Source organism: Gossypium arboreum, chromosome 5 (genome assembly GCF_025698485.1).
Source record: "Gossypium arboreum isolate Shixiya-1 chromosome 5, ASM2569848v2, whole genome shotgun sequence".
Taxonomy (NCBI): domain Eukaryota; kingdom Viridiplantae; phylum Streptophyta; class Magnoliopsida; order Malvales; family Malvaceae; genus Gossypium; species Gossypium arboreum.
The window spans coordinates 92957202-92984176 of NC_069074.1; the positions used below are offsets into that span (position 1 = coordinate 92957202).

Sequence of the window (26975 nt, forward strand, 5' to 3'; positions counted from 1 at the left end):
TAAATATTATTTAGTGCTAAAAGTTGAATGAAAGCATCCAAAATAAAGTATGGGACCATAGCCTGACTTAATGGCATAGCCTTCAATATTTGAACGCGCGTAAGGTTTCTAGAAGGCTAACAAAACCGTACACTTTTTTTTAATTTTATTTTTTTAAAATTTTATTTGTAAATCTAATTTTAAAAATAATTAAAATAAAAATATATTAAATTTACGATTTTTCATATTGATTTCAAATTTTGAGTTTTTTACGTTTAGATTATCCATAACTTATTCTAACTTATAAATAAGAAGATAATACACTTTAACGCACTCGAACCCCGTTCTCTTATATTGACATTAATATTTATACTAATTAAATTAAATTTAATCGACTTTATTAAATATTTTTTAGTGCTAAAAGTTCAATGAAAGCATCATAAATAAAGTTTGAATTAAAGAGTTTCACTTTTTGCTTTGACGGCACTACTGAAAATAGAAATGTAAAAAGTGCACAGCTTGATATCACACAATAATATATGGGAAAATTATGTAGATGGTCACTCAACTATATCTATATTTCTGTTTTGGTCATTTAATTTTAAAAAAATTTAATTTAAACACTAATGTTTGAATTTGTTTCCCACCGTTAAATTGATAATAGAAAGCCTTTTTTTTAACTAGTATAATAACACATTTAGTACTCAATACTTACTTATTTTATCAAATTGATCCTCAAATTTCATAATCAAAGCTTTTCACTTTTAAAATAAAGGCATTCCAATTCTATTAATTGTTTTGTTTATGGTTGAAATTATGCAATATGGTACGTAACCCTTTTTGTTTATATTTCTAAGAAGTTAGTGTTAGAAATTAACTAAAGCCATTAAAAATAATAGAAAATACTAATTTTAAAAATATAATATATAATAAAATTATATAAATAAAAGAAATTAAATATTCTTATGAAAAATTAATTCTTTCACTTTTTTCTTATATAATTATTAATTAAACAATTAGATTTTCCAAATTCATAATTTTTAACTTTGGATTGAATTTTTAATTTTAAGGACCAACTTAGAGGACTATTTCAATGTACCTTAAAAGAAATATCACACTGTTAACAACAATAGTAAGTCTAACGTGTTTTTAAAGGTTTTTTCATTTTCTTTAGCCAAAAATTTATCAACGTTCGAAAAGTCACGTTAGTTGAAAGAAGATTTTTTTAGGTTTTACAAATTTATAGATATGGAATGTTTCTGTTTTAAAAGCTGAAAGCTTTGATCCGAAAGTTTGAGGATCAAATTGATATAATATGTAAGTATTGAGGACTAAACATGTTATTATACTAGTTAAAAAAAAGACTTTTTGTTATCAATTTAACGACGGGTGACCAAAACAGGAATAAATTCAAATGTTAATGCCAAAATTAAAAATTTTTTAGTTAAATGACTAAAACAAGAACACAAGTATAATTGAGTGATCATTTGTAGAATTTACCCTAATGTCTATATGGTCGCGAAACCCATCAACTGAAACCATGGGTGTATTTGGAAGGAACCCATATCTGTGGGGGTAGTTTTGCACGTGAGAGGCCTTCTAGAAGCCCTCCCTTTCATTACTTTATTTTATTAAAAAAAAAAACATTAAAATTATTGAAACATTAATTGTTTCATGGATGAGAATTATATATATAAATTTTCTAAAGTACTTTTTAGACTTTGGGAGATTTTATTTTAGACCTTAATTTTTAGATATTTTCGGGTCAATCCTTTGGGCATATTCTTGTTTTAGTCATTTAACGTTAGATACTTTCTAAAGTTAGAGACTAAACAAGCCCTCCCTTTTTAACATTCTTAATTTAGTCCTTAATGTTATTAGACCTTTTCAGGTCAATGATTTAGACGTGAAAGAAACTAACCAACCAGTCATATACTGCCACATGTTATACAATGGTGTCATATACATGGATCGTATTGAATAGTGGTATTATATTTTGCTTCAACATCTTAGATGCATTGGGGGATTTTGTTTTTGCTCTACTTGCAATAGACAAAATAATAAAAGTTGGTGTTCAGTATATTAGTGGTGAATAAACTCCACAAGCATGTTTGAGATATTTTCATTTCTCCATTTTATTATTTTTGTTACAACCATCTCGTTCATCTAGGCTTTGCTATCATAATCTTGTCAGATCTCAACCTCGAACATTTCAAACTTTTTAAGAGTAACTGTTCACAAGATTAAGCTTCATGAATATGTATGCATAAAGTATGGAGCTTTTTTAACTTATCAAATATGAGATAGGTGTTGTATCTTCTCTTACATAGCTCACACGTGAAACCTTAATATATTTTTATTCTTTTATCGATTATTATGCTTTCCAATTGACGGATCATGATGGGATATTCCCAAATTAAGAAAAGGATCACCTTCGACTATAAATATCCATTTCTAGCCTTGGAACTGGGAGGGCTATGCTTTTCCTTTTACCTTTCTACTACACTAGGAACACCATAACCTTCACCTTACACCTCCATATCACTGTCACCCAAATTGTCCAATAGGTTCTGATAAAATTCTATAAAATAATAAAAAATAATTAAACCCTTGAAATAATTTTTTTTTCACACCAATTAATTTAGCATTTAAAATTTTGGAATAAACTAGAATATAACATAATCTTTTTAGTGGATGCATAATTCCAAGAAAAAGGGGTTGGTTTGGGGTGCAATCAAAATGTGCATGTGTTGAGCCACTAATCAATAAAAAAGTAGAAAAGAGCTCAATTCTTTGAACACTCCCAAGTTGTCGACTTTATGAGATCATGTGATTGAACCGTAGACAAGACCTTGGATTGATTGAAAGCCAACAACAATATATCAAACAAACCAACGACAGCACACAGGTTTAGCCACTGATACTCAGACTCAAAGGGTAAGCTTAAGCTTAATTTCACCCACAGGATTGAACTTTGTGTCTTTTATGAACAATCTTAGCTATTTCTCTCACAGCCACCATTATTAATTTGTCCCCATTTACCTTAGATTTACCTTGGAGTTTACTACGTAATTAATCTTCACAGAAGTTGATTTTTTAGAATGTTTCACATATTGGATCTGGGTAAACCCAAGTTATGCCCTTTAGTCATGGTTCATGCACGGGCCATCACATTCTACCAGGTAGTCCCTTCTATAAGACAAAGTACTCATGCCTGGCCTATAATTTTGTTGTCATATGCTTTGCTTTGCTTTGCTAATATACACTAAACATCTTGATGGTAAGATATCTTTATTCCTACTAGTGTTTGTTGTGACTTACCTTGATCCAAATCATTGTTAAAAATACATTAAATAAGCCCTTAAAATTTGTTACTTTATTTTTAAAAAGCCCTTATACTTTTTTTTTATCTAAATAATCCCTTAAACTTTAATTGGTACTCAAATAGGTCCTTAAACTTTTTCATTTTATTGAAAAAATACCTCTCATACTTTTTCTTTTACATCCAAATAAGCCTTTAAACTTTAATGCCTTCTTTGGTTTAGCGGAATGGGCTTGCCATTCCGTCCTTATTCAACATGTCATAGTGATTCTAGTGTTTGGTTTATTAAATTGGACATTTAAAGAGATCTTCATTCGGGCCTTATTACATAACAACACTAAATGCCGATTCAGCAGACTACCCTCTGATAATATATTTTATGAGAACCGATTGAGTATTAATTTGGTTGGTATCGATATTGTTGTCAGTGTAGGAGGACGTAAGTTCGAGTGCGCTGAAGCGTATTATCCTCCTATTTAAGGGTTGGGGAGGGATTATGGGTAGTTTTAAGCATTATATCAAAAATAACAAATATGATAAGAACCTATAATAACATTACGGAGAGAAAGATGAGAGTAAAAATTAATATATATTTTATATATAATTTATTTATATTTAATAAACAAATATCTAAAGAGGATTGTATTAATTTATTATGAAATATGATTTAATTTAATTTTATATTTATATTTAATAATACAAATTTTATAAAATATATTAATTATTAATTATTATATTTAAATAAAATATAATTAATATTTTAAATTTTTTATAATATTCTAGATATTAATTTTATCAAAATTATTTATAAAATATTTTAAGAATTTATTATTGTATATAATTAATTTAACTTTATATTTAAATTTAAAAATAGAAAGCTGTCAAAACTATTTTTTTGAAAAAGGGTCGACTTTCATTTTGAAAACGAAAACAAACGTGACAGTCACCACCAATCCTTTTTGATGTGATCGGGTCACCTTGTAAGATGGTTGTTTTTAATAAACGGTTTGATTTATTAAACAACGCTTTTGGTCTACGAAATTCAGAAAGATGAGTTCGAGAGTCGATTACGCACGAGGAAGGATTAGCACCCTTGTAACGCCCCAAATTGATACCTAGTTGATTAATTAATGGCTTGGTGTCGAAAATTGAAAATTTAAAAAAATTTTAAAATACGATCCTTTACTAAATATTGCTTAATTGAATTTTTTTTGAAAAAATGACATATTTCACGTTAATCGAGAAAAAGAATTATGTCTCGTAAGTTTGGACACAATATCTTAAATTCTCGAAACGAGAATAAACACCGAAAATTATTTATTTTGAAAGATATTTGATTATCTCGGTTTTAGAAAGAAATCATATTCTGTAAGTTAGAACACAATTTTCTCTTAATTCCCTAGAATGTTTAAAATTTCATGTTTACAAAAAAAAATGTTCGTTTATTTGGATTTATTGAGAGAATCGAAACCTCGTAAGTTAGGAAACGACCTTTCGAATTTCCAAATATGAAATATTGCTTTAACTTTGAAAATTTCTTTTTTGATCTGTCAGAAAGATTAATGCGGCACGAATTCGTAGTAAAAATGTAAAAATAGTAATAATAAATTACGGTATTAATATGCATAATGAATAATAATACATGCGATAATATAAATGACAATAATAAGGGCGAAAATAAAAGAAGATAAATAAATAAAACAAACAAGCTAATTATAAATAACAAGAAAAATAATAAGTAAATAAACTAATAAAATTAATAAAGTATAAATAAAAATTTGAAAATAAGCAAATAAATAAAAGAATAAAATATTAAATAAAACAAATAAAAAATGATAATAAAAATAGTAATAATAATCTAAAAAGAAATGAAAATATAAAAAATATATGTGAAAATATATAATATAAAAAAGAAGAAGACAATTTTAAATATTAAAGCACCAAAAATAATAATAACTATGTACTTAAATAGATAAATAGAAATAAAAAAATATATATATATATATATATATATATATATATATATATATATATATAAAAGGAAAATAATCTAGTAAAAGCCAAAATTATAATGAAGACTAAAATGAAACTTAAACAAAATTTTAGGGGTGAAATCAGAAATGAAAACAAAGTAAAGAATTAAATTGTAACACGTGCAAAAGGAGGGGGACCAAAAAGGAAATTTATCCAGGCCTCCGAAACAGTGTCGTTCCTTTGAGGGATTAAATTGAAATAAAATCAAAATTATGCGGTAAAATCAAAAGAAAAACAAAAAAGGGCTAAACTGAAAATAGTCGAAAAATCGGAAGGCCTAAAAGCGGAAATAACCCCTTTGCTTAAAAAACACACTGATCCTGAGGCAGGTAGGTAGGGTCGGATTCAGGGGTAAAACGATGCCGTTTTGAACATTTGAGGCCAGTCCCAAAACGACGTCATTTTGGGCCTATAAAAGTCAATTTTTTGACAAAAACTTTCATTTTTCACCTGTTTCAAAAAAAAAAAAAATTCTTCTTTCTCTTTGGGCATAGCCCAGAATCCGGCTAGGTTCAGGCGAACCACTGCCGCGCCAACTGCCAGTAGCCGGCGACGTTGCCGCCGTCTACGGCGACCAAAAAACAAAAAATTTCCTCTCTTTTTTTTTGACGATCTGAAATAGGTACGAATCTCCTCCTTTTCTTTTCTTTTTATTAAATATATATGTATATGGATAAAAAGAAAAAAGTAGATTCGAAAAAAAAACACGAAAGAAATGAAAAATAAACCATAATATCTGATTCGATTTTTTCTTTTGAATTTCTTTGCTCCATATTTTTTTGCAAATTGCTTTCTTTTTTGATTCGGTTCACTGCTTTTGATTCAATCTCTGTGTAACCAAAAATGTTTACAAATTTTTAGGCATTTATAGCCCGAATGCAATACATTATACATTGTTTATGATTATTGGATGTCACTTCTACTATTGATTTTTGCAGGTGGATGGGTAGTGCTGACACGGGCGGTGGAGTAATGGCGGTTGGCAGACCTTTTTTTTTTTTTGATTATTTAGGGTATTGGGCTGTATTGTGGGGTCTGGTTTTGGGCTAATGGTTCAGGTTCAGGTTGGGTTTAATTGGTATGGTTTGGGTTTTGGTTTTGTATTAGTTTTGGTTTAATTTATTTGGGCTGTGGTGTGTTGGGTTTGGTTAATTGATTTTGGTTTAGTTTGGGGTGGCTGTTTAGTTTAGGGTCTTTATTAGGCCCCGAGCCTAATTGGGCTTGTACATAAGCAAAATAATATTAATTTTATTTTTTTACATATTCGCCTATCGTATTCCACCCAACTAACCATACAATTTAATATTTATTACTTTTCTATTTCATTTCTACGGAATAGTTATTTTATTCTTACTTTATTTTATTCTACTAAACCAAACGTAACGTAACTAAACCATTATTGTGTAAAAGTATATTTTTCTTCTTTATACTATATTTTTATAAGAGAAAATATTTGATACACTACCAAATGTAAATTTTAAAAATTTCACAGGTAGGATTGGGTTGGTGATGAGTGTATAGAGGATATAATAAATATATATATAAACAGACCCGTGACAAATTTATAACACTACTTGTGGAGTTAAAAAAGTTCACTACTAGTGTATCAGATACTCCCCCTTTTTGTAATTACTAACTTCTAATATCATATGTGTTGTTCTACACCTTTAATATTTAATTAGTTTTTAAAATTATACTTTTAATTGCAATAATATGCGTAAAATAATATTTCTTTTTGAATTATTGAATACAATTAAAATATATTAACTTATCAATTCAAATGTTATAGAAAATTTTAAATAATAATTCAAGTAGCTGAGGATGGTTGGATTGGAGATGGTATCTTATATTCACATCTTGGTGGTATGTTATGAAAAGCTCTTATATTCACAATCTTATATGTGTTTAAATTTCTTGTAATGAACTTTACTGATGACAACTGCAGGAGAGGTTAAAGCCCCGGGAATATGAAGTTTTTACCATTGTTCCCGTTATGGCATTGTCTAGTGGGTCTAAATTTGCTCCTATAGGCCTAACCAAGATGTTCAATTCAGGAGGGGTTATCAAGGGATTGAAATGTGAAACTGAGAATCCTGTTGCAACTGTTATCATGAAAGTTCGAGGCTGCGGTCCATTCGGAGCATATTCATCAACTAAACCGCAAAGGATAACAGTTGATTCGGAGGAAGTGGAGTTCAAATATGAAGGCGAATCCGGTTTGGTTACTTTTGCACTAGAAGTCCCAGTGGAAGAGCAGTACCTCTGGAACATTGTCATTGAGCTATAAGGAGATTCGAAAGTTTTATTCCGTTTTCAGCCCTTGTTTGTCGATGATTTCCTACAGTTCAAACCATTTCCGAATGGGAATTTCCCTATGAGCTGACTTCGTTTCAAGAATGAAATGTGTATGGATTAAATAATGAACCTGGTGTAAAACAACCTTTCCATATTGAAATGACTCATAATTCTAGAAAATGCATATATACAGAAAGCTCTTGTAAAGGAGGAATAGGCATGCTTTTTGCTGATCATCTCTTCAAAATGAATATGTAAATGTGTGTGTGTATCAAGAAGCATTTATACAGAATTCCCATAATATTCCAAGCTGTTTTGAAGAAAACTCAATTGTAATGAGTTGAATATTGTTGACCTCACATATGATTTCTTCCTACAGCAGGCAGCTCAAGAATATGTTAAAGCATTTCAGGGTGTGACTGTATATAGCAAGTTTTGTTCATTTATTGCATAGATAGCCTTTTAGATTTTTATTTTTTTTTATGGTCCTTGTTGATGGAGGAATAGACTTTGTATAATTACTTATCATCTTTCATAATATTTTTGCTGATTTGTGCAGTACAGCATTGGAGAAAGGCATTTGTCAACTTCAATAATTTATCTTTTTGCTTTTTACTTTTAAATCATAATAATAACTTGACAATTCCAATTTAATGGCTTCTAATAATTTAATTCTAAGAAAACATTGATGTGGAGAGAGAGGCCTATGAAGCTTGCCTGCTACCCATCAAAATGGTTGTACTATATAGCATGCTTTGTTCGTTTTCCAAATTTAAGGGTTATCCTATCAGATTATTATCTTAGATGCTTTTTATTATCCTTTTGAGATTTGGGCGGGAAAAGAAAATAATAATTTCAATGTGTCGGTGGAATATTGAATTTAATTTATAAAAATTGTGTCAAACATGAAACATGGTGGGACCAACATTATTTTCATCCATAAAAATACTTATCTCTGCATGTATGGATAACACATCTGTGTTTCATCTTGTTCCAATCTCCTCTTGCAGTAATCAAACATTTTTTGAACCAACAATGGCCGAAGCAATTGCTTCCGACATTGCCGTAGAGCTTATTACTAAATTGAGCTCCTTCGCTGTCTCTCAAATTGGACTCTGATGGAATGTCGAAGATGACCTCGATGACCTCAGAACCACTGTCTCCGCCATCGAAGCTGTGCTCCTTGATGCAGAAGAGAAATCAGTGACCAACAATTTAGTTAAAGTTTGGCTTCAGGAGCTTAAAGATGTACTTTATGATGCCGACGACTTGCTTGATGATTTCTCTACCGAAACTTTGCGAAAAGATCTAATGGGTGGGAAAAAGCTGATGAAAGAGGTACGCCTTTTCTTCTCAAGCTCAAATCAGTTTGCTTACGGTCTCAAAATAGGTCGGAAAATTAAGGCCATTAAGGCAAGATTAGCTTCAATTGAAAGGAAGGCCAACACTTTTGGCTTCATGGTGCGTGACCGCCCCTTGGACACCTCTTTCATGACTAAAAAGAGGCAGCAAACACACTCTTTTGTGCCTAAAGATAAAATAATAGGGAGGGACGATGATAAAGCAGCTCTTCTAAAACTCGTGTTAGAGTTTGAAAGTGAAGAGAATGTTTACATCATTCCAATTGTGGGGTTTGGAGGGTTAGGGAAGACTGCTTTGGCCCAGTTTGTCTATAATGATGAAATGGTCAAAAATCATTTTGAGTTGATGATGTGGGTGTGTGTTTCGGATGTTTTTGATGTCAAACTAATTGTACAAAACATTATCAAATCTGCAACTGGCCAAGCACCAAATCAAAATCTTGAAATGGACCAATTGCAAAAAAACCTTCGAGAAAAAATTGGTGGGAAAAAATATTTACTTATTTTGGATGACATGTGGAATGAAGAGCGGGAAAATTGGGTTAGCATAAAAGAGTTACTGATAGGTGGGGCTAAAGGAAGTAGGATAATAGTAACTACTCGCTCTTTTAAGGTAGCCAAGATCACTAGTAAATGTCAGCCTCATGTTCTAAAAGGCTTGTCCGATTACGATGCTTGGTCTTTGTTCAAAGAAATAGCATTTGAGCAAAGATATGCAGACTCAATAGATTCAGCCTTTGTGGAAATAGGACAACAGATTTTGGAAAGGTGTGGTGGGGTTCCTTTAGTCATAAGGATGATAGCAAGTACATTATCTTACAAAGAAACTGAAGAGGAGTGGCGTTCTTTTAAAGATAATGAACTTGCTAGAATATCTCAAAACGAAAGTAATATTCTACCTAGACTTAAGTTGAGTTATGATCATCTCCCGGCCTATTTGAAGCGTTGCTTTGCTTATTGTCGATTGTATCCAAAAGATTATGAAATTGATGTACAAACGCTTGTTCAATTTTGGGTTGCACAAGGTTTCGTAACACAATCAAATGGAACACAATCTCTTCAAGAGATTGGGTTTGGGTATTTTAAAGAATTAGTTGAAAGAAGTTTCTTGCAAGAAGTAAAAGAAAGACACTTTATGATATGTAAAATGCATGATTTAATGCATGATCTAGCTGAATTGGTAGCAGGGAAAGAGAGTAGTATTGTAGATTCAAATTCAAGTGCAAGTGAGGTTGATGAAAAATGTCGTCATATATCAATTAATGATGATTCATTAATTCTTTTATTTAAAGGAAAGAAGTTGCGAACCTTGTTACAATTTTTAAATGTGATACATCTAGACAAGAGGGACGAAATTTGGCATTTTATAATTTCAAATTATAGATGCTTGCGTGTCTTAAAATTGGATTATTTTGATTTTAGTACAATTCCACTTTCCATTCATAAGTTGAAACATTTAAGATACCTTGATCTTTCTGGCAATCGTCATGAAATTCTCCCAAAGAGTATTTGCAAGGTACAAAATTTGCAAGTGCTGAAACTTGACCAGTGTCGATGGCTTAAAGAATTGCCGAAGAAGATTGAAAAATTGGTGAATCTTACCCATCTTAAATGTTATGAATGTAATGATTTAACTCACATGCCACGTGGAATAGGGAAGCTGACTTCACTTGAGGAGTTAAGCATGTTTGTAGTGGATAGAGATGGTTCCCATGACGGTGCAGATCTAAGTGAATTGAGTGGACTTAACAACTTAAGGGGACAGCTTAGAATAAAAAATTTGAGGTCAAAAGAGAAGTTTAAGACTCCTATTTTGAAAGGGAAGCAATATTTGGAATCGTTGATTTTAGAATGGAATGGTGATAACGATGATAATGACAATAAGTTGCTTGAAGACCTCCAGCCCCATCCTAATCTCAAGGAGCTCTGTATCGATGGATGGGGGGGTGATGCCAAATTTCCAAGTTGGCTTTCTTTCCTCACAAATCTCGTTCATATTTACATATGGGGTCCCAATAAATCCAAATATCTCCCGTCCGTTGCTCAATTCCCTTGTCTTCAAGATTTGTCGATTCGTGATTGTTATGAGCTGGAGTACATGGATGATAATAGCCCAAAAGGAAGTCAAGGAGAACCAGAATCATTCTTCCCATCGCTCAAGTGTCTTGACCTCGAGAATTGCCAGAATATGAAGAGTTGGTGGAGGACGACAAAACCAATCGATGATGATTCCAACGAGGACGACACAACAGTTATGGGAACGTCAACCATGGCATTTCCTTGTCTTTGCACTTTATCGATTCAAAATTGCCCTTTGACTTCAATGCCGTTGTATCCATCAGTCGATGATAATCTAAGGTTGGAGAATACCAGTTCAAGGCCGTTTAAGCAGACTATCAAGATGAAGATGAATGCTAAGACCCCATCAAGTTCAACCTCTTCTCTTCCTCTCTCCAAATTGAAATCTTTCCATGTAAAGAATATGGAGGATATGGACACTCCCATGCTAGATGAGTACATGCAACATCTCACCAGCCTCGAAACATTAACAATAGATGGTTGCACGAAGGTTGATTTAGAGGGCATGCAATGGGAACCCCTTAAGAATCTCTCTTATTTGGAGATTAATAATATTCCAAAGCTGGTGTCTCTCCCTCTTGGGCTTCAACAACTTTTGAATTGAAAATATTAGAAATCCATAATTGGAATGGATTGAGGTCACTCTTTCCTGTGTTCCAACATCTCACTTCCCTTGAACGGTTTTCAATAGGTGATTGCAAGGAGATGGAGTTATCAGCACCTAAGTTCCAAATATTCCAAGATCATACAAGCCTGCGCTCTCTATCGCTGGAAAATATTCCGAAGTGTTGGCAACTTCCGGAGTGGATTCAACATCTAACAAATCTGCAAGAGCTCCGTCTCTTGCATTTGCCCAATTTAACATCGCTTCCGGATGAGATGCGTTGCCTAACCAATTTGCAATGGTTAGATATAATTGGAGTTCCTCAGTTGAAGGAAAGATGTCGGAAGGAAATTGGCGCTGATTGGCATAAAATTGCTCACATCCCACATATTTTGTTGTAATCAGGTTGGTACATCCTTTCCATTTATTTATTTTTATGACCTTAATTTATTTTCAAGAAAAAAATCAGTGGTTAATCAGGTTTGTTAACTCTGGTGTCTCCTGCTATTTTTGATTCAAATATCATTCAAATTGGAAGCTTACTGTTAAAATATTATTCAATTGAAATTCCTTTGTTTTAGTCCTACATTTTACTTACCATCTTTCATAATATTTTGCTAATTTGTGCAGTAAGGCATTGGGGAAAGGCATTTGTCAACTTTAGATGCAGAAAAAGATGGGGTAATGATGGAATTTCCTTACACTAAAATCATAATAATCTCGCAATTTCAATGATCTAATATAACCCCGTAACTAAGCTTCTTCTTTTTCAGCATTCTTCATCAGCTGATCTGTCTATGGCATTCTACTCCTCCTCCGTAAGCACATTTTTTGTTTTCTTTTGTTTTTTCTTTTTTGAAGAATGACACAAATTTTGTAGATTTATTCTGAATTTCATTGTTGAAGAGTCCCTCTGATGATCTAATCTTATTTTTTGTTAGATTTCTTCGGCAGAGCATAGCTTGCATTACAAGAAGCAGAGACCATAATTTCTACTACGATTTGTTTATATGCCAAAACTTCCAACAACAAAAAATGGTAAGATATGTCACCAATTTCCTCCTAATCTCTAATTGATCTGATATAAATGATGTAAATGGAGTATGTCAAGAGTTGTAATACATATACCAAATGACTACTAGCTTAGATGGTACCCTATGCTATTGGGAGGTTCTTGTTAGAGGCATGTTGAGAGAGCTTAAACGTGCAATGTCCTTGTCAAGTAAGGAAACTAAACAGGGTTGGGGTCGAAACAGGAAAGAATCTTGCTTCAGAATAATTGGAGGTGAGGCTAATAAAATGATTGGTTGAATGCTTAGCTTAGCTCCATTAAATTACCAATGTCTTCTTTTATCTTCCACTAATTTTTTTTTATAATTTTCTCACCATTGCAATGATGTGATGAAATCCTATTGTGTATACACCAAGGAATGAGAGGTAATTCATATCACTCATTTCTTTTCTTCTATTTTCTATTTGATTCAATAAAACAAAATCCAATAATTTAGATTTAGTGTGAAGTCTATTCTTCAGCAGAGCATAGCATGCAATACAAAAAGTAGAGACCATACTTTCTACCCGGATTTGTTTATCTGCCCAGATATTCCATTGGCCTGTATTTTTCTGAAAGCCATTTGATAACTTTAAGAATTTAGATGCAGAAAAGGAGGTGTTTTGCATGAGAATTCGGCGTGATCTTCATCCTCAAGTACTTCCGAATGGGAAGTATCGCTTCACTTTCTATTTTTTCAATGTCAAAGAAAGAGAAAGAGGTGTTTTGCATGGTGTTGAAGGATATAAAGGTCCCAGATGCGTATCGTCAAATATATCTCGATGTGTGAGTCTTAAAGATCAAGATTATATTCATTAAAATCACATGATTATCACATCTTGATGCAAGATTTACTCCCGCTTTTTGCTTTACGGTCCGCATGTCAAAAATGTGACGTCCTGTATAATTGAACTATCCAATATAATGAAAGCTATTTGTGGCAAAGTTTTGGATGTTGAAGAACTTAAGAAAGTACAGGATCGAGCTGCTTTGACTTTATGCAATTTGGAGAAGACTTTTTCACCTTCCTTCTTCACTATTATGGTGCACTTGGTAATCCATCTCCCTCACGAAGCAATACTTGGTGGACCGGTTTTTTATCGATGGATGTATCCTATAGAAATGTGCTAATTTATTTCTCAAGTATTTATTCATTCGACTCTATACATTTAGTTACAACTTTTAATAAATATTTTATATCGTGTTTTAGGTTCCTAAGCAAATTGAAATCTTATTGTCGCAATAAGCGTTATCCAGAAGGATCAATTGCTGAAGGCTACTTGGCAGAGGAGTGCTTGACCTTCTGTTCTAGATATTTAGAAGATGTTGAAACACGATTTAATAGACCAACTAGAAATGCTGGGCTCAATGATCATAACTTGGCCGAAACTTATTTATTCCAAAGTTACAGAGAATCAATCGGCAAAGTTGAAATTGCAGAATTAGATGATATATCGTGGATACAAGCACATCGATATGTACTTTTTCACCATGATTTAGTTGAACCGTTACGCAAGTAAGTTCTAAAATTTCATCACATATTCGTCGTTTTGATTTGTTTATCTTCTAACCAATTAAACTTGTTTTTAACATAGTGAGTACAAACAAATTTTGAGATCTCGTGCACGCTCTCGAAGATTACAACATTGAGAGATTAATAAGTTATTCACAGAATCTTTTCATGAACGGTTAAGCCAAACGGTATGTAACTAAAGTTAATAAGTTACATATATTCACAAAATTTAGTTAATTAAATAAGAATGTTTTTACATAATACAATTATAATTATTCAATTTACTTTTGATCCAATAGGTTTGGAGTGGGAAGGACGTCAATGACAAAGGTAAATGGCTTTCCCAAGGTCCGAACAGAGTAATAAAAAGATATAGTGCCTTTCTTATCAATGGATACAGATTTCATACAAAGTATCGGGAGAGAATGAGGAGAACTCAAAATTGTGGAGTTGTTAATTCTTTAATTACAAGTTATGCTAGTGCTAGGGACAGTAATCCGGTTGAGGGTAATGTGGAGTATTACGGACTTCTTACCGACATTATTGAGTTGGATTACTATGGCAGATGGAAAGTTGTCTTATTTCGATGTGATTGGGCTGATGTTAATACTACTTGAGGAATTAAAAAAGATCAATTTGGTTTTACAATGGTGAATTTCTCTCACTTGATTCACACTGGACAATAATTAATGGACGAGCCATATGTATTTTCCTCTCAAGTGAAACAAGTTTTTTTTTCGAAAGATCCAACTGATGAGGGTTGGTATGTTGTACTCCGGAACACCCCTAGAGACTTGTTTGACATGGGTAATGAAAATGGAGATGACATTGTCGAAAGATCAGAAACATTACCTTTTCCAGAACAAAACTTAGATGAAAATATCCCTAGTACTAGTACACAACATCAATGGGTTCAACATGATGTGGATGAAGATATTTACGAATAATGATGTAGTAAGATTTTATGATTTTTTAATTATATGTAATATTATAATTTTAATCTTGGTCAAGTTATATAATTTAACTATTTTATATGTACTATTATTGTTGTAATTTGTTACTAAAACTTTAACTATTTTATGTGTATTGTAGGAAAAATGCGTAGAAGAAGATTATGAGATTTAAGTATTGTCCAGAATACTCCAAATTTAGAAGAAGGAAATAGTGAACAGTAGATAGTTGTTGGATCTTCGAATGTGCCGGAGACACTTGACGAGTCTGAAGAATTTCAAAGTAATGTTAAGTTCATTTTACATGTATTGACTTTTATTATTGATTTATTTGTCAATTTTAATATAATAATAGTATATCATTTTTCAGCTGAAAGTGGTGGGACACGCAGAGTTCGAGGACGTACGCTGCTTAGAGATCTATACGACTTAGATCCTGTCGAACGTGTCAAAGTAAGTAGAAATACTCATGGTCAGCCTGTTGGATCTGAAGCTCGACTTTTAGCAGGCTATTTGGGCATTTTAGCATGAAATGCCAATATGTTGCCCATCAACTATGAATCATGGCATCACATGCCTGATAGTAACAAAAATCAGGCTCTCGCTAATATTAAGGTAACAAAATGTTAATGTAATTTATAATACTTTGGTTTAAGTTTTATTTATTTTTACATTCTAAACTTGTGTTTTTTTAGGAGAGATTTGCTTTTGAGGTCTCCGATGATTATATCAAGAAGGCATTGGGTAAAAAATGGAAAGACAATAAAAGCACTTTAAAAAAACAATATTTTAAAAAAGACATAAGCCTCGAGGAAAAATTAAGAAATGTCCCGCCGGGAATGCTGAGGTACCAATGGGAAGATGCGGTTCGATTCTGGAATTCAAAGAAAGGAGAGGTATTGCGTATTTCCAAACTCTTATATATAGTGTTTACTATATACGTAATAATAATTTCATTATGTAGGACCGTGAGTGAGTTGGAACAAGCAGCAGGCAAAAACAAAAATACACGCATTACCAAGCAGGTCGAGAAGTTTTGCTTCAGAATGAGGCCGAGGTATTATGAATTTATTAGTTCTTTCAAATATTAATAACTTTCTACTATTAAATAATATTTGTACTACTATATTGTAGGAAGTCAAACTGACAAAAGTTGGACGCCTTCACTTTTTGAGATTACGATAGGAAGAAAGATGGATCTCCTATGACATCCAAGTCGGAGAAATTATGGTATATTTACTTAATAATATTTTATTTATTCTAAATATTTATAATCTTTAATTATAATTGTTTAATTCAATTCAAATCGTTAGTAGTTTTAAATAATGTTAAGTTATGTTGCATTCATTTTTATTATATATTTCGTTTATAACTGTTTACTTGCTTTTTTAGGAGAAACTAAAGAAGAAGAAGGCGGAATATGAAGCGATTGCTTCGACTGATAGTTCTGTTAATCTTGAGAACATTGATAATAGAATTATCACCAAAGTTTTGGGTCCTGAAAGGTACGGTCGGGTTTAATTTCAAGGATTTGGTGTTACCCCGACCCAATATTTTGGATCCGGCTCCCAGCAATACATGCCTTCCAGAAGTGAAGCTCAAGCTGAAGTTCAGAGGTTAAGAGACCAGATAGCTTAGATGCAAGAGAACACAGTTGAGCAAATTTTCGAGGTTCAACAAAAATATGAAGAACTCCAAAGAACAACTTAGAGCGGAGGCAAGAGAGAGGGAGGCAAAGAAGAAGAATGAGGGAGGCAAGGCAAAGAACGAGGAGGCAGAGGCACGAGCGAGGGAGGCAGAGGGCGATGGTGTGAAGAGAGCAGAGCAAAAAGTACGATGACCTCTAGCTACAAACTTCAAAGAGATGATGCAGATGTTTCAAAGAATCGCAAAAGTCGCCATCTTAGACATTAGTTTTCTCATTGTAAGAATGTTTTTAACTTTGTCACGCTTAACATTATTGTAAGAATATTTTAACTTATACTTTATTTATTAATTATATCATATATCTTTTGTTAAATTTGAAGTATCATTTAGAATTAATGTTTTTGGTTGTATTTTTTATCCTAAATTTGCTATTTTTGGCTGCATTTTATATTATATTTGTTGTATTTGGTTGGATTTTAATGCAGGAAGAGCTGGATATTGGTGAAAAAAATATATTGCAAATCTGTCAAAATTAGCGGCGTTTGTGGGAAAAGCGCCGCTAAAAGTCATGGCTTTTAGTGGCTGTACCTATAGCAGCGTTTTTTGCGGCGTTTTAAAAAGCGCCGCAAAAAGTTTTAGTGGCGTTTAAAAATGCCGCTAAAGGCTAAAAAAGCGCCGCTAAAAGTCTATTTTGCTGTAGTGGCTGTAATAGTGAGATTGAATACCATAGTAATGTGATTAAAATTAGTGTTGGATGCCTGTTTGGATTCAATAACAATTGTAGTAGTGAGGTGAGGTTAAAAATGGGTAAAAACACTTCTTCTGTCCCTCTCAAATTCAATATTGTGCAAATTGGCCTCTCTAAAAAAAGAGTAATTTAATCCCTGTTGATTTCGGAAGTGAACTAAAGAGAATTAACCACAACGTTAATATTTTTCATCACTCGTACATAATTTTGATTGGTGTTTTTCTTTCAAGTAATGCTTAATGCTATGGTCAAAAAATTAAATTTATTGAATTAATTTCCCTTTCAAAAAATTAAAACTGGTTTGATTTTGGGTAATCATAATTTTTTAATTTGTATTTCATAAATCGTCTAAAAATCTTGGTTTGGATCGAATTTTAATTTTAATTTTTTTATTTTGCTTGCTCAACCCTACTCACCGAAGACAAATGATCATACAAAAGAGCACTAACATATTTATTGAAAATTGAACAAATTATATTTAGACTCTCTTTGTATGGACAGTGAGATTAGCTCTAATGAGGTTAAAAACAACAATAACAATAATAAGATTAGTAGATGGACCTATTTCACACTATTTAGAATGATAGCAATAAAAAATACCAAAAAAAGAAAATAATTATTTTTTTGGCACAATGGCTCTTTTGGTCCTCTAACTTTACAGAAAAAGTTATTTTAACTTTTAAACCTGCATTTTTTGCCAAATCACCCAAGATAGGTGGAAAATTTAACATTTGTCGACTTTGTTGATGTGGCATACACGTGGATTGCCACGTATATAAACCACACAAGCAATTAATTATTTTTAAAAATTAGTTAATTGCTAATGTGACATACATGTGGTGATCCACCTATGTGTCACGTCAATAAAGTTAACAAATATTAAATTTTTAGTCCATTTTGGATGGTTTGATAAAAGAAAATGTGAGTAAAAGAGGGGGAAAATAAATGGAAGGCTAAATAATTATTTTACAAAGCTAGAGGGCCAAAAATATCATTATACCATTATTTATCAAAATAAGAAAATTTCCATTAATACCTTTATTTGTCAAAGTTTGCATTATAATAATTACCAAATAAAAGACATTTAAAGGTGTGTAAATGAATAAAGAACGACCATCCCTCGAGCCTTTTTTTCCAAGAAGACAGTAAGGTATGAACGCAGACACATAGTATATAATAATTTGATTACATCTATGGCTTTTATTTCCTCCAGCAGGTGATGGAATAATTTCAATGCATCAATGGAAAGCAATTGGAATGAAAAAATAAAAGGAATATTGAATTTAAATTATAAAAATGGTGTCAAACATGAAACAGGTGGGACCATTTCCCACTAATCAACTTTATTTTCATCTATAAATATACTTAGTCTCTGCATGTATGGATCCACATCTGTGTTTAATCTTGTTCCAATCATTTTCATTTTACTCCTCTTGCAGCAATCAAACGTTTTTTGAACCAACAATGGCCGAAGCAATTGCTTTCGACATTGCCGTAGAGCTTATTACTAAATTGAGCTCCTTCGCTGTCTCTCAAATTGGACTGTGGAGGAATGTCAAAGATGACCTCGATGACCTCGGAACCACTGTCTCCACCATCAAAGCTGTGATCCTTGATGCAGAAGAGAAATCAGTGACCAACAATCTCGTTAAAGTTTGGCTTGAGGAGCTGAAAGATGCACTTTATGATGCCGACGACTTGCTTGATGATTTCTCTACCGAAACTTTGCGGAAAGATCTAATGGGTGGGAAAAAGCTGATGAAAGAGGTACGCCTTTTCTTCTCAAGCTCTAATCAGTTTGCTTACGGTCTCAAAATAGGTCGGAAAATTAAGGCCATTAATGCGAGGTTAGCTTCAATTGAAAGTAAGGCCAACTCTTTTGGCTTCATGGTGCGTGACCGCCCCTTGGAAACCTCTTTCATGACTAAAAAGAGGGAGCAAACACACTCTTTTGTGCCTAAAGATAAAATAATAGGGAGGGACAATGATAAAGCAGCTCTTCTAAAACTCGTGTTAGAGTTTGAAAGTGAAGAGAATGTTTACATCATTCCAATTGTGGGGTTAGGAGGGTTAGGGAAGACTGCTTTGGCCCAGTTAGTCTATAATGATGAAATGGTACTCAAAAATAATTTTGAGTTGATGATGTGGGTGTGTGTTTCGAATGTTTTTGATGTCAAACTAATTGTAGAAAACATTATCAAATCTGCAACTGGCCAAGCACCAGATCAAAATCTCGAAATGGACCAATTGCAAAAACAACTTCGAGAAAAAATTGGTGGGAAAAAGTATTTACTTGTTTTGGATGACATTTGGAATGAAGAGAGAGAAAATTGGGTTAGTTTAAAAGAGTTATTGATAGGTGGGGCTAAAGGAAGTAGGATAATAGTAACTACTCGCTCTTTTAAGGTAGCCAAGATCACTAGTAAATGTCAACCTTATGTTCTAAAAGGCTTGTCTGATTACGATGCTTGGTCTTTGTTCAAAGAAATAGCATTTGAGCAAAGATATGCAGACTCAACAGATTCAGCCTTTGTGGAAATAGGACAACAGATTTTGGAAAGGTGTGGTGGGGTGCCTTTAGTCATAAGGACGATAGCAAGTACATTATCTTACAAAGAAACTGAACAGGATTGGCGTTCTTTCAAAGATAATGAACTTGCTAGAATATCTCAAAACGAAGATAATATTCTACCTACACTTAAGTTGAGTTATGATCATCTCCCGGCCCATTTGAAGCATTGTTTTGCTTATTGCCGATTGTATCCAAAAGATTATGAAATTGATGTACAAACGCTTGTTCAATTTTGGGTTGCACAAGGTTTCGTAAAACAATCAAATGGAACACAATCTCTTCAAGAGATTGGGTTTGAGTATTTTAAAGAATTAGCGGAGAGAAGTTTCTTTCAAGAAGTAAAAGAAAGACAGTTAATGATATGTAAAATGCATGATTTAATGCATGATCTAACTGAATTTGTAGCAGGGAAAGAGAGTAGTATTGTAGATTCAAATTCAAATGCAAGTGAGGTTGATGAAAAATGTCGTCATATATCAATTAATGATGATTCATTAATTCCTTTATTTAAAGGAAAGAAGTTGCGGACCTTGATCTTTAAGGGACATCCAGATATGAGGGACGAAATTTGGCATTTTATAATTTCAAATTATAGATGCTTGCGTGTCTTAAAATTGAATTATTTTGCTTTTAGTACAATTCCACTTTCCATTCATAAGTTGAAACATTTGAGGTACCTTGATCTTTCTTGCAATGATCTTGAGATTCTCCCAAAGAGTATTTGCAAGATACAAAATTTGCAAGTGCTGAAACTCAACGGTTGTTTTCGGCTTAAAGAATTGCCGGAGAAGATTGAAAAATTGGTGAATCTTACCCATCTTAGATGTAATAGATGTGATGATTTAACTCACATGCCACGTGGAATAGGGAAGCTGACTTCACTTGAGGAGTTAAGCATGTTTGTAGTGGATAGAGATGGTTCCCATGACGGTGCAGATCTAAGTGAATTGAGTGGACTTAACAACTTAAGGGGACAGCTTAGAATAAAAAATTTGAGGTTTGTAAAAAATGCAAAAGAGAAGTTTAAGACTCCTATTTTGAAAGGGAAGCAACATTTGAGATCGTTGACTCTAGAATGGAATGGTGATAACGATGATGATGACAATAAGTTGCTTGAAGACCTCCAGCCCCATCCTAATCTCAAGGAGCTCTGTATCGATGGATGGGGGGGTGATGCCAAATTTCCAAGTTGGCTTTCTTTGCTCACAAATCTCGTTCATATTTACATATGGGGTCCCAATAAATTCAAATATCTCCCGTCCGTTGCTCAATTGCCTTGTCTTCAAGATTTGACGATTCGTGATTGTTATGAGCTGGAGTACATGGATGATAATAGCCCAAAAGGAAGTCAAGGAGAACCAGAATCATTCTTCCCATCGCTCAAGTGTCTTGACCTCGAGAATTGCCGGAATATGAAGAGTTGGTGGAGGACGACGAAACCAATCGATAATGATTCCAACGAGGACGACCCAACTGTTATGGGAACGTCAACCATGGCATTTCCTTGTCTTTCCACTTTATGGATTAAAAATTGCCCTTTGACTTCAATGCCGTTGTATCCATTAGTCGATGATGATCTAAGGTTGGTGAATTCCAGTTCAAGGCCGTTTAAGCAGACTATCAAGATGAAGATGAATGCTAAGACCCCATCATGTTCAACCTCTTCTCTTCCTCTCTCCAAATTGAAATCTTTCTATGTAAAGAATATGGAGGATTTGGACACTCCCATGCTAGATGAGTACCTGCAACATCTCACCAGCCTCAAAACATTAACAATAGATGGTTGCAAGAAGGTTGATTTAGTGGGCATGCAATGGGAGCCCCTTAAGAATCTCTCTCGTTTGGAGATTGTATTTATTCCACAGCTGGTTTCTCTCCCCATTGGGCTTCAACATCTTGTTGAATTGAAAACATTAGAAATCCGTGATTGCAGTGGATTGAGGTCACTCTTTCCTGTGTTCCAACATCTCACTTCCCTTGAAGAGTTTTTAATAAGCGATTGCAAGGAGCTGGAGTTATCAGCACCTAAGTTCCAAATATTCCAAGATCATACAAGCCTGCGGTCTCTATGTCTGGACAATATTCCGAAGTGTTGGCAACTTCCGGAGTGGATTCAACATCTAACAAATCTGCAAAAGCTCCGTCTCTGGAATTTGCCCAATTTAACATCGCTTCCGGAGGAGATGCGTTGCCTAACCAATTTGCAATCGTTAACTATATTTAGAGTTCCTCAGTTGGAGGAAAGATGTCGGAAGGACATTGGCGCTGATTGGCATAAAATTGCTCACATCCCACGTATTGAGTTGTATCAGGTTGGTACATCCTTTCCATTTTTTTATTTTTATGACCTAAATTTATTTTCAAGAGAAAATTCAGTGGTTAATCAGGTTTGTTAACTCTGGTGTCTAATGCTATTTTGTTTTTGTCATATTTCATAATATTTTGCTAATTTGTGCAGTAACCCATTGGAGTCTATTTTGATGAAAGGCATTTGACAACCTTAAGATTTTAGCATGAATTCAATGGAAGAGGCAAAAAACAAACTGTACATGCATTCTTCATCAGCTGATCTGTCTATGGCGTTCTACTCCTCCTCTGTAAGCACATTTTTCTGTTTTCTTTTGCTTTTTCTTTTTTGAAGAATGACACAAATTTTGTAGATTTATTCTGAATTTCATTGTTGAAGAGTCCCTCTGATGATCTAATCTTATTTTTTGTTAGATTTCTTCGGCAGAGCATGGCTTGCATTACAAGAAGCAGAGGCCATAATTTCTACTACGATTTGTTTATATGCCAAAATTTCCAACAACAAAAAATGGTAATATATGTCATCAATTTCCTCCTAATCTCTAATTGATCTGATATAAATGATGTAAATGGAGTATGTCAAGGGTTGTAATACATATGCTAAATGACTACTAGCTTAGATGGTACCCTATGCTATTGGGAGGTTCTTGTTAGAGGCATGTTGAGAGAGCTTAAACGCGCAATGTCCTTGTCAAGTAAGTAAACTAAACAGGGTTGGAGTCGAAACAGGAAAGAATCTTGCTTCAGAATAATTGGAGGTGAGGCTAATAAAATGATTGGTTGAATGCTTAGCTTAGCTCCATTAAATTACCAATGTCTTCTTTTATCTTCCACTAATTTTTTTTTTAATTTTCTCACCATTGCAATGATGTGATGAAATCCTATTGTGTATACACAAACAAGGAATGAGAGGTAATTCATATCCATTTCTTTTCTTATATTTTCTATTTGATTCAATAAAACAAAATCCAATAATTTAGATTTAGTGTGAAGTCTATTCTTCGGCAGAGCATAGCATGCAATACAAAAAGCAGAGACCATACTTTCTACCCGGATTTGTTTATCTGCCCAGATATTCCATTGGCCTGTATTTTTCTGAAAGCCATTTGACAACTTTAAGAATTTAGATGCAGAAAAGGAGGTGTTTAAATCACAACAATCTCACAATTTCATCAGCTGATCTGTCCATGGCATTGTACTCCCATGAAATCCTCCTTTCTATGCACATTTGTTCTTTCCTTTTTCTTTTTTTTCTTTGTTGAAGAGTCCCTCTGATGATCTAATCCTAATTTTTGTTACATTTTCGCTCTCTTCTTCGGCAGAGCATAGCAGATATTACAAGAAGCAGAGGTAATATATGTTCAACTACCATCTGTTCATCTGCCAAAATATTCCAACAAAACAAAAATGGTAATATATGTCATCAGTTTCCTTATAATTCACAATTGATCTGATATAAATTATATATATGGAGTATTTCAAGAGTTGTAATAAATATGCCAGCAGCTTATATGGTACCTATGCTATTGACACATTCTTGGAGTTGTGTTCGAGAGAGCTTAAACACGCAATGTGGTTGTCAAGTAAGTAATTTGACTAGGGGCTAAGGGGTTAAGGGTTGATTAAAATGGAGGGGGGAGAGGGGGATATTTCACAATATCCTTTGATGTAGGGCACCCCTTTTAGCTGTTAGAATTTTGAAGTTGATAAAATGTTTTCATTATTTATAGATGAACAACAATATATTAACACTAACCGGGATTTGAATTTGTTACCATTACAGATGATGATGATGATGCCCAATATTTGGCCCTTTGTTAAGCTTGCACTGGAAAAGCATAGACAACGGGTTTGTGGTTAGCACCATTGATGCACATGATATAAAGTTGGGTTTTGTAACAGTAAGTGTTTCTACATTTGCACACAGCTTGGTCTAAAATAGATAAATTTTAACATATTCAATATTGGCATTTATAGTTTCCAGGTTCGTTGTTGCTTTTGGAAGAGTCCTACTTCAAGCATGACAATTGAAGATAGGCTGAATGATATTGCATTTGAAATTTTGTTATTTCAGTTTACATGGAGCTTATGTAAAGCTTGATCCATCCCGAAGCTTATATATAGATAATTTGTTCCATGAGTGAGTGAATTTAAAAGAGCACATATGTAAGGTTGATAATGGTGAGTATTTTAGTAAAAAATAATCAAATCTCTTTTGCAGTAGGTTTTGAGGTGTGAAAACTAATGGAAATGGGAATTTGTTAATATTATATATGACAATGCCCAATGTTTGGCCCTTTCATAAAACTTACGGTGGAAAATCATAGACAACGGCTTTGTGGTTAGCCACCATTCATGCACATAATATAAAGTTCTATTTAGTAAAAGTAAATGTTTCTTCTACAATAGGACACTGCTCAGTCTAAATGACATAAATTTTAACATAATATGTATTGGCATTTATAATTTGCAGGTTCATTGTTGCTATATAGAGAGAATTGATGGGCTCACTAAGAAACACCCTGCCATTACCCAAGTTCTTCCTTTCTTTCTCTCGAGGATTGCAATGTCTCATCGCATTGAGATTCTAGAAGAAATATTTATGGAAAGCTTGGTTGATCCTGGAGCTTATATATATAGATGATTTGTTTTGCGGGTGATGTGGGGATTTAGAGGAACATTTAGTGAGGAACTATTATTAAGTGCCACTTTTTCAGTGTTGATTTTCCTTTGTATAGCTAAAGTAAGTTGGAAGAGTGTTTGGTTAATTGTACAAAGGTGAGGTTGCACCAAGTTTGGAGGGTTGGGCATAAATAATTTATTTGTACTGTAAAGTTCATAGTGAATTCATCTCTAGACAAGGTCCCGCAGACGTAGGACAAGTTCCGAACTGCGTAAACATCTTGATTGTGTTCTTTATTCTTCTTTATATTTAGTTTTGTGTGTGTGTAAACTTAAGAAAAACTACATTTTTCTCTTTTTGTGTTTTAGATAATGTTCCAATACATGGAAACACAACTAATTATCAGGCAATTTTGTGTATATTATCTAAAACTATCATTTAATGAAAGCGCTTCAGTACCTAATGATTGGTTGAATGCTTAGCTTAGCTCCCTTCAGTTACCAAATGTTGAGGATGAAAATATGGATGCCCTGCAATACAAAACAATTATACCTAGATCCAATGTCTTCTTTGATCTTCCATTAACTTTTGTATTTTAGGATTTTTGTTTTAATTGAGCATTAGTTTCTTTGTTGAAGAATAAAATTTTGGGTAAAATTAATATTATTTGAATAAGGTTAGTGTTGTGCAAATAAGGTAAAAGAAAGTAAATTATTGTTCTAGAAAATCATAATAATAAAAAGCATTAGAAATTTAACAAGCTTCAAGAAATTACACTTACAATCTCAAACACAACCAAATATATTTCATTGCAAAAGATTTACAAATAGAAAGAAGGAAAATTTCTTATGAAGAAAATGTCAATTTTTTGGATGATTTAAAAGTGGAGAAACTGCATTTATTTATAATAGTATACGCACTCCACAACCTTGTATTTTTTAAAAATGGGATTATATTATTTCAACAGTTATCGTAGCTCAACAACTCAAGCTTGCAAACTAAATGACGATTTACATGAGAAAATTTTAAAATGAAAAATTCATTGTCGTTGTTGGCTCGAATGTGTGCCACAACTCGGTGAGTGTCAGTTACGAGGAGGATTTCGTAGTTGGGGTTCCGGCTCCTCATCTTCTTCATCTTCATCTTCACCTCCACATTCATCTTGATCTTCATCTCGTTCCTCCATGCTAGAGTGCATTTGCGTCCTAGGTTCCCATCATATATCGTCTGTGGTATTAATAAGTAGTTGAGAAGATGACCCACCTTTAAAGAACAATGATGCTAGGGGTGTTTGCGACACTACCGGCAGGTAAGTGCATGGTACTGGAGAACCCGGTTGTGGATAGAATGTTGGAATTGTAGGCAATAGCAGATACATCAGTGTTGTTGTCAATAGTGGCGTGTAATATGGTTCTGGGGATGGAGGTGGTGCAAAAAGTCTATTTTGAGGTGTTGATGTATAAAATGATGGTGCATAATGTGATGCTTGTGTAAAAAAAAGGGGTTAGTGAAAGCACCAGATAAATATGAACTATATTAACTGGGAGCTGGTGCACCCATGTAACACCCCCTACTCGTATTTCGAGCCTAGAATAGAGTACGAGGCATTATTGAACTTAAAATGATCAATCATGTAAAAATCATCCATAAAATTTCTTCTAAATTAAAAACTTTCATACATATGTTTAACGTCCCTTATATGGGCCTATGGGGCCCAAAACATACATTCAGGGTGGTTCAAGACCAAACCGTAAACACATGAAACTTTTGCAACACTTAGAAAATTTTCACACTTTGGAGAGTCACACGCCCTTGTTTTCAACCCGTGTAACTCTCTGTTTATATCTTCATCACCCTTGTCAGTCGTACACTTTATATAAATAACAAGAA

General features: G+C 33.3%; 3 protein-coding genes and 1 long non-coding RNA gene across 4 annotated transcripts; all 4 read left to right on the forward strand.

Moving 5' to 3' along the window:
• Positions 1 to 5672: 5672 nt before the first annotated feature.
• On the forward strand, positions 5673 to 6594 carry LOC128293350 (uncharacterized). The gene is made up of 2 exons (XR_008283535.1): positions 5673 to 5957; positions 6274 to 6594. It is a non-coding gene; the product is annotated as an uncharacterized LOC128293350 (long non-coding RNA).
• Positions 6595 to 8518: 1924 nt separating this feature from the next.
• On the forward strand, positions 8519 to 11829 carry LOC108489346 (putative disease resistance protein RGA3). The gene has a single exon (XM_053028172.1). It carries the CDS (start codon positions 8942 to 8944, stop codon positions 11672 to 11674), a length of 2733 nt encoding a protein of 910 aa, XP_052884132.1. The 5' UTR covers positions 8519 to 8941; the 3' UTR covers positions 11675 to 11829.
• Positions 11830 to 18971: 7142 nt separating this feature from the next.
• Positions 18972 to 20576, forward strand: LOC128292748 (putative disease resistance protein RGA3). The gene is made up of 2 exons (XM_053027676.1): positions 18972 to 20447; positions 20564 to 20576. The coding sequence occupies exons 1-2, from the start codon at positions 19048 to 19050 to the stop codon at positions 20574 to 20576; spliced, it is 1413 nt and encodes a 470-aa protein (XP_052883636.1). The 5' UTR covers positions 18972 to 19047.
• A 380-nt stretch (positions 20577 to 20956) lies between these two features.
• Positions 20957 to 22711, forward strand: LOC108489344 (putative disease resistance protein RGA3). Its single transcript, XM_017793825.2, has 2 exons — positions 20957 to 22467; positions 22614 to 22711. Exons 1-2 carry the CDS (start codon positions 21007 to 21009, stop codon positions 22614 to 22616), a joined length of 1464 nt encoding a protein of 487 aa, XP_017649314.2. The 5' UTR covers positions 20957 to 21006; the 3' UTR covers positions 22617 to 22711.
• Positions 22712 to 26975: the final 4264 nt, after the last annotated feature.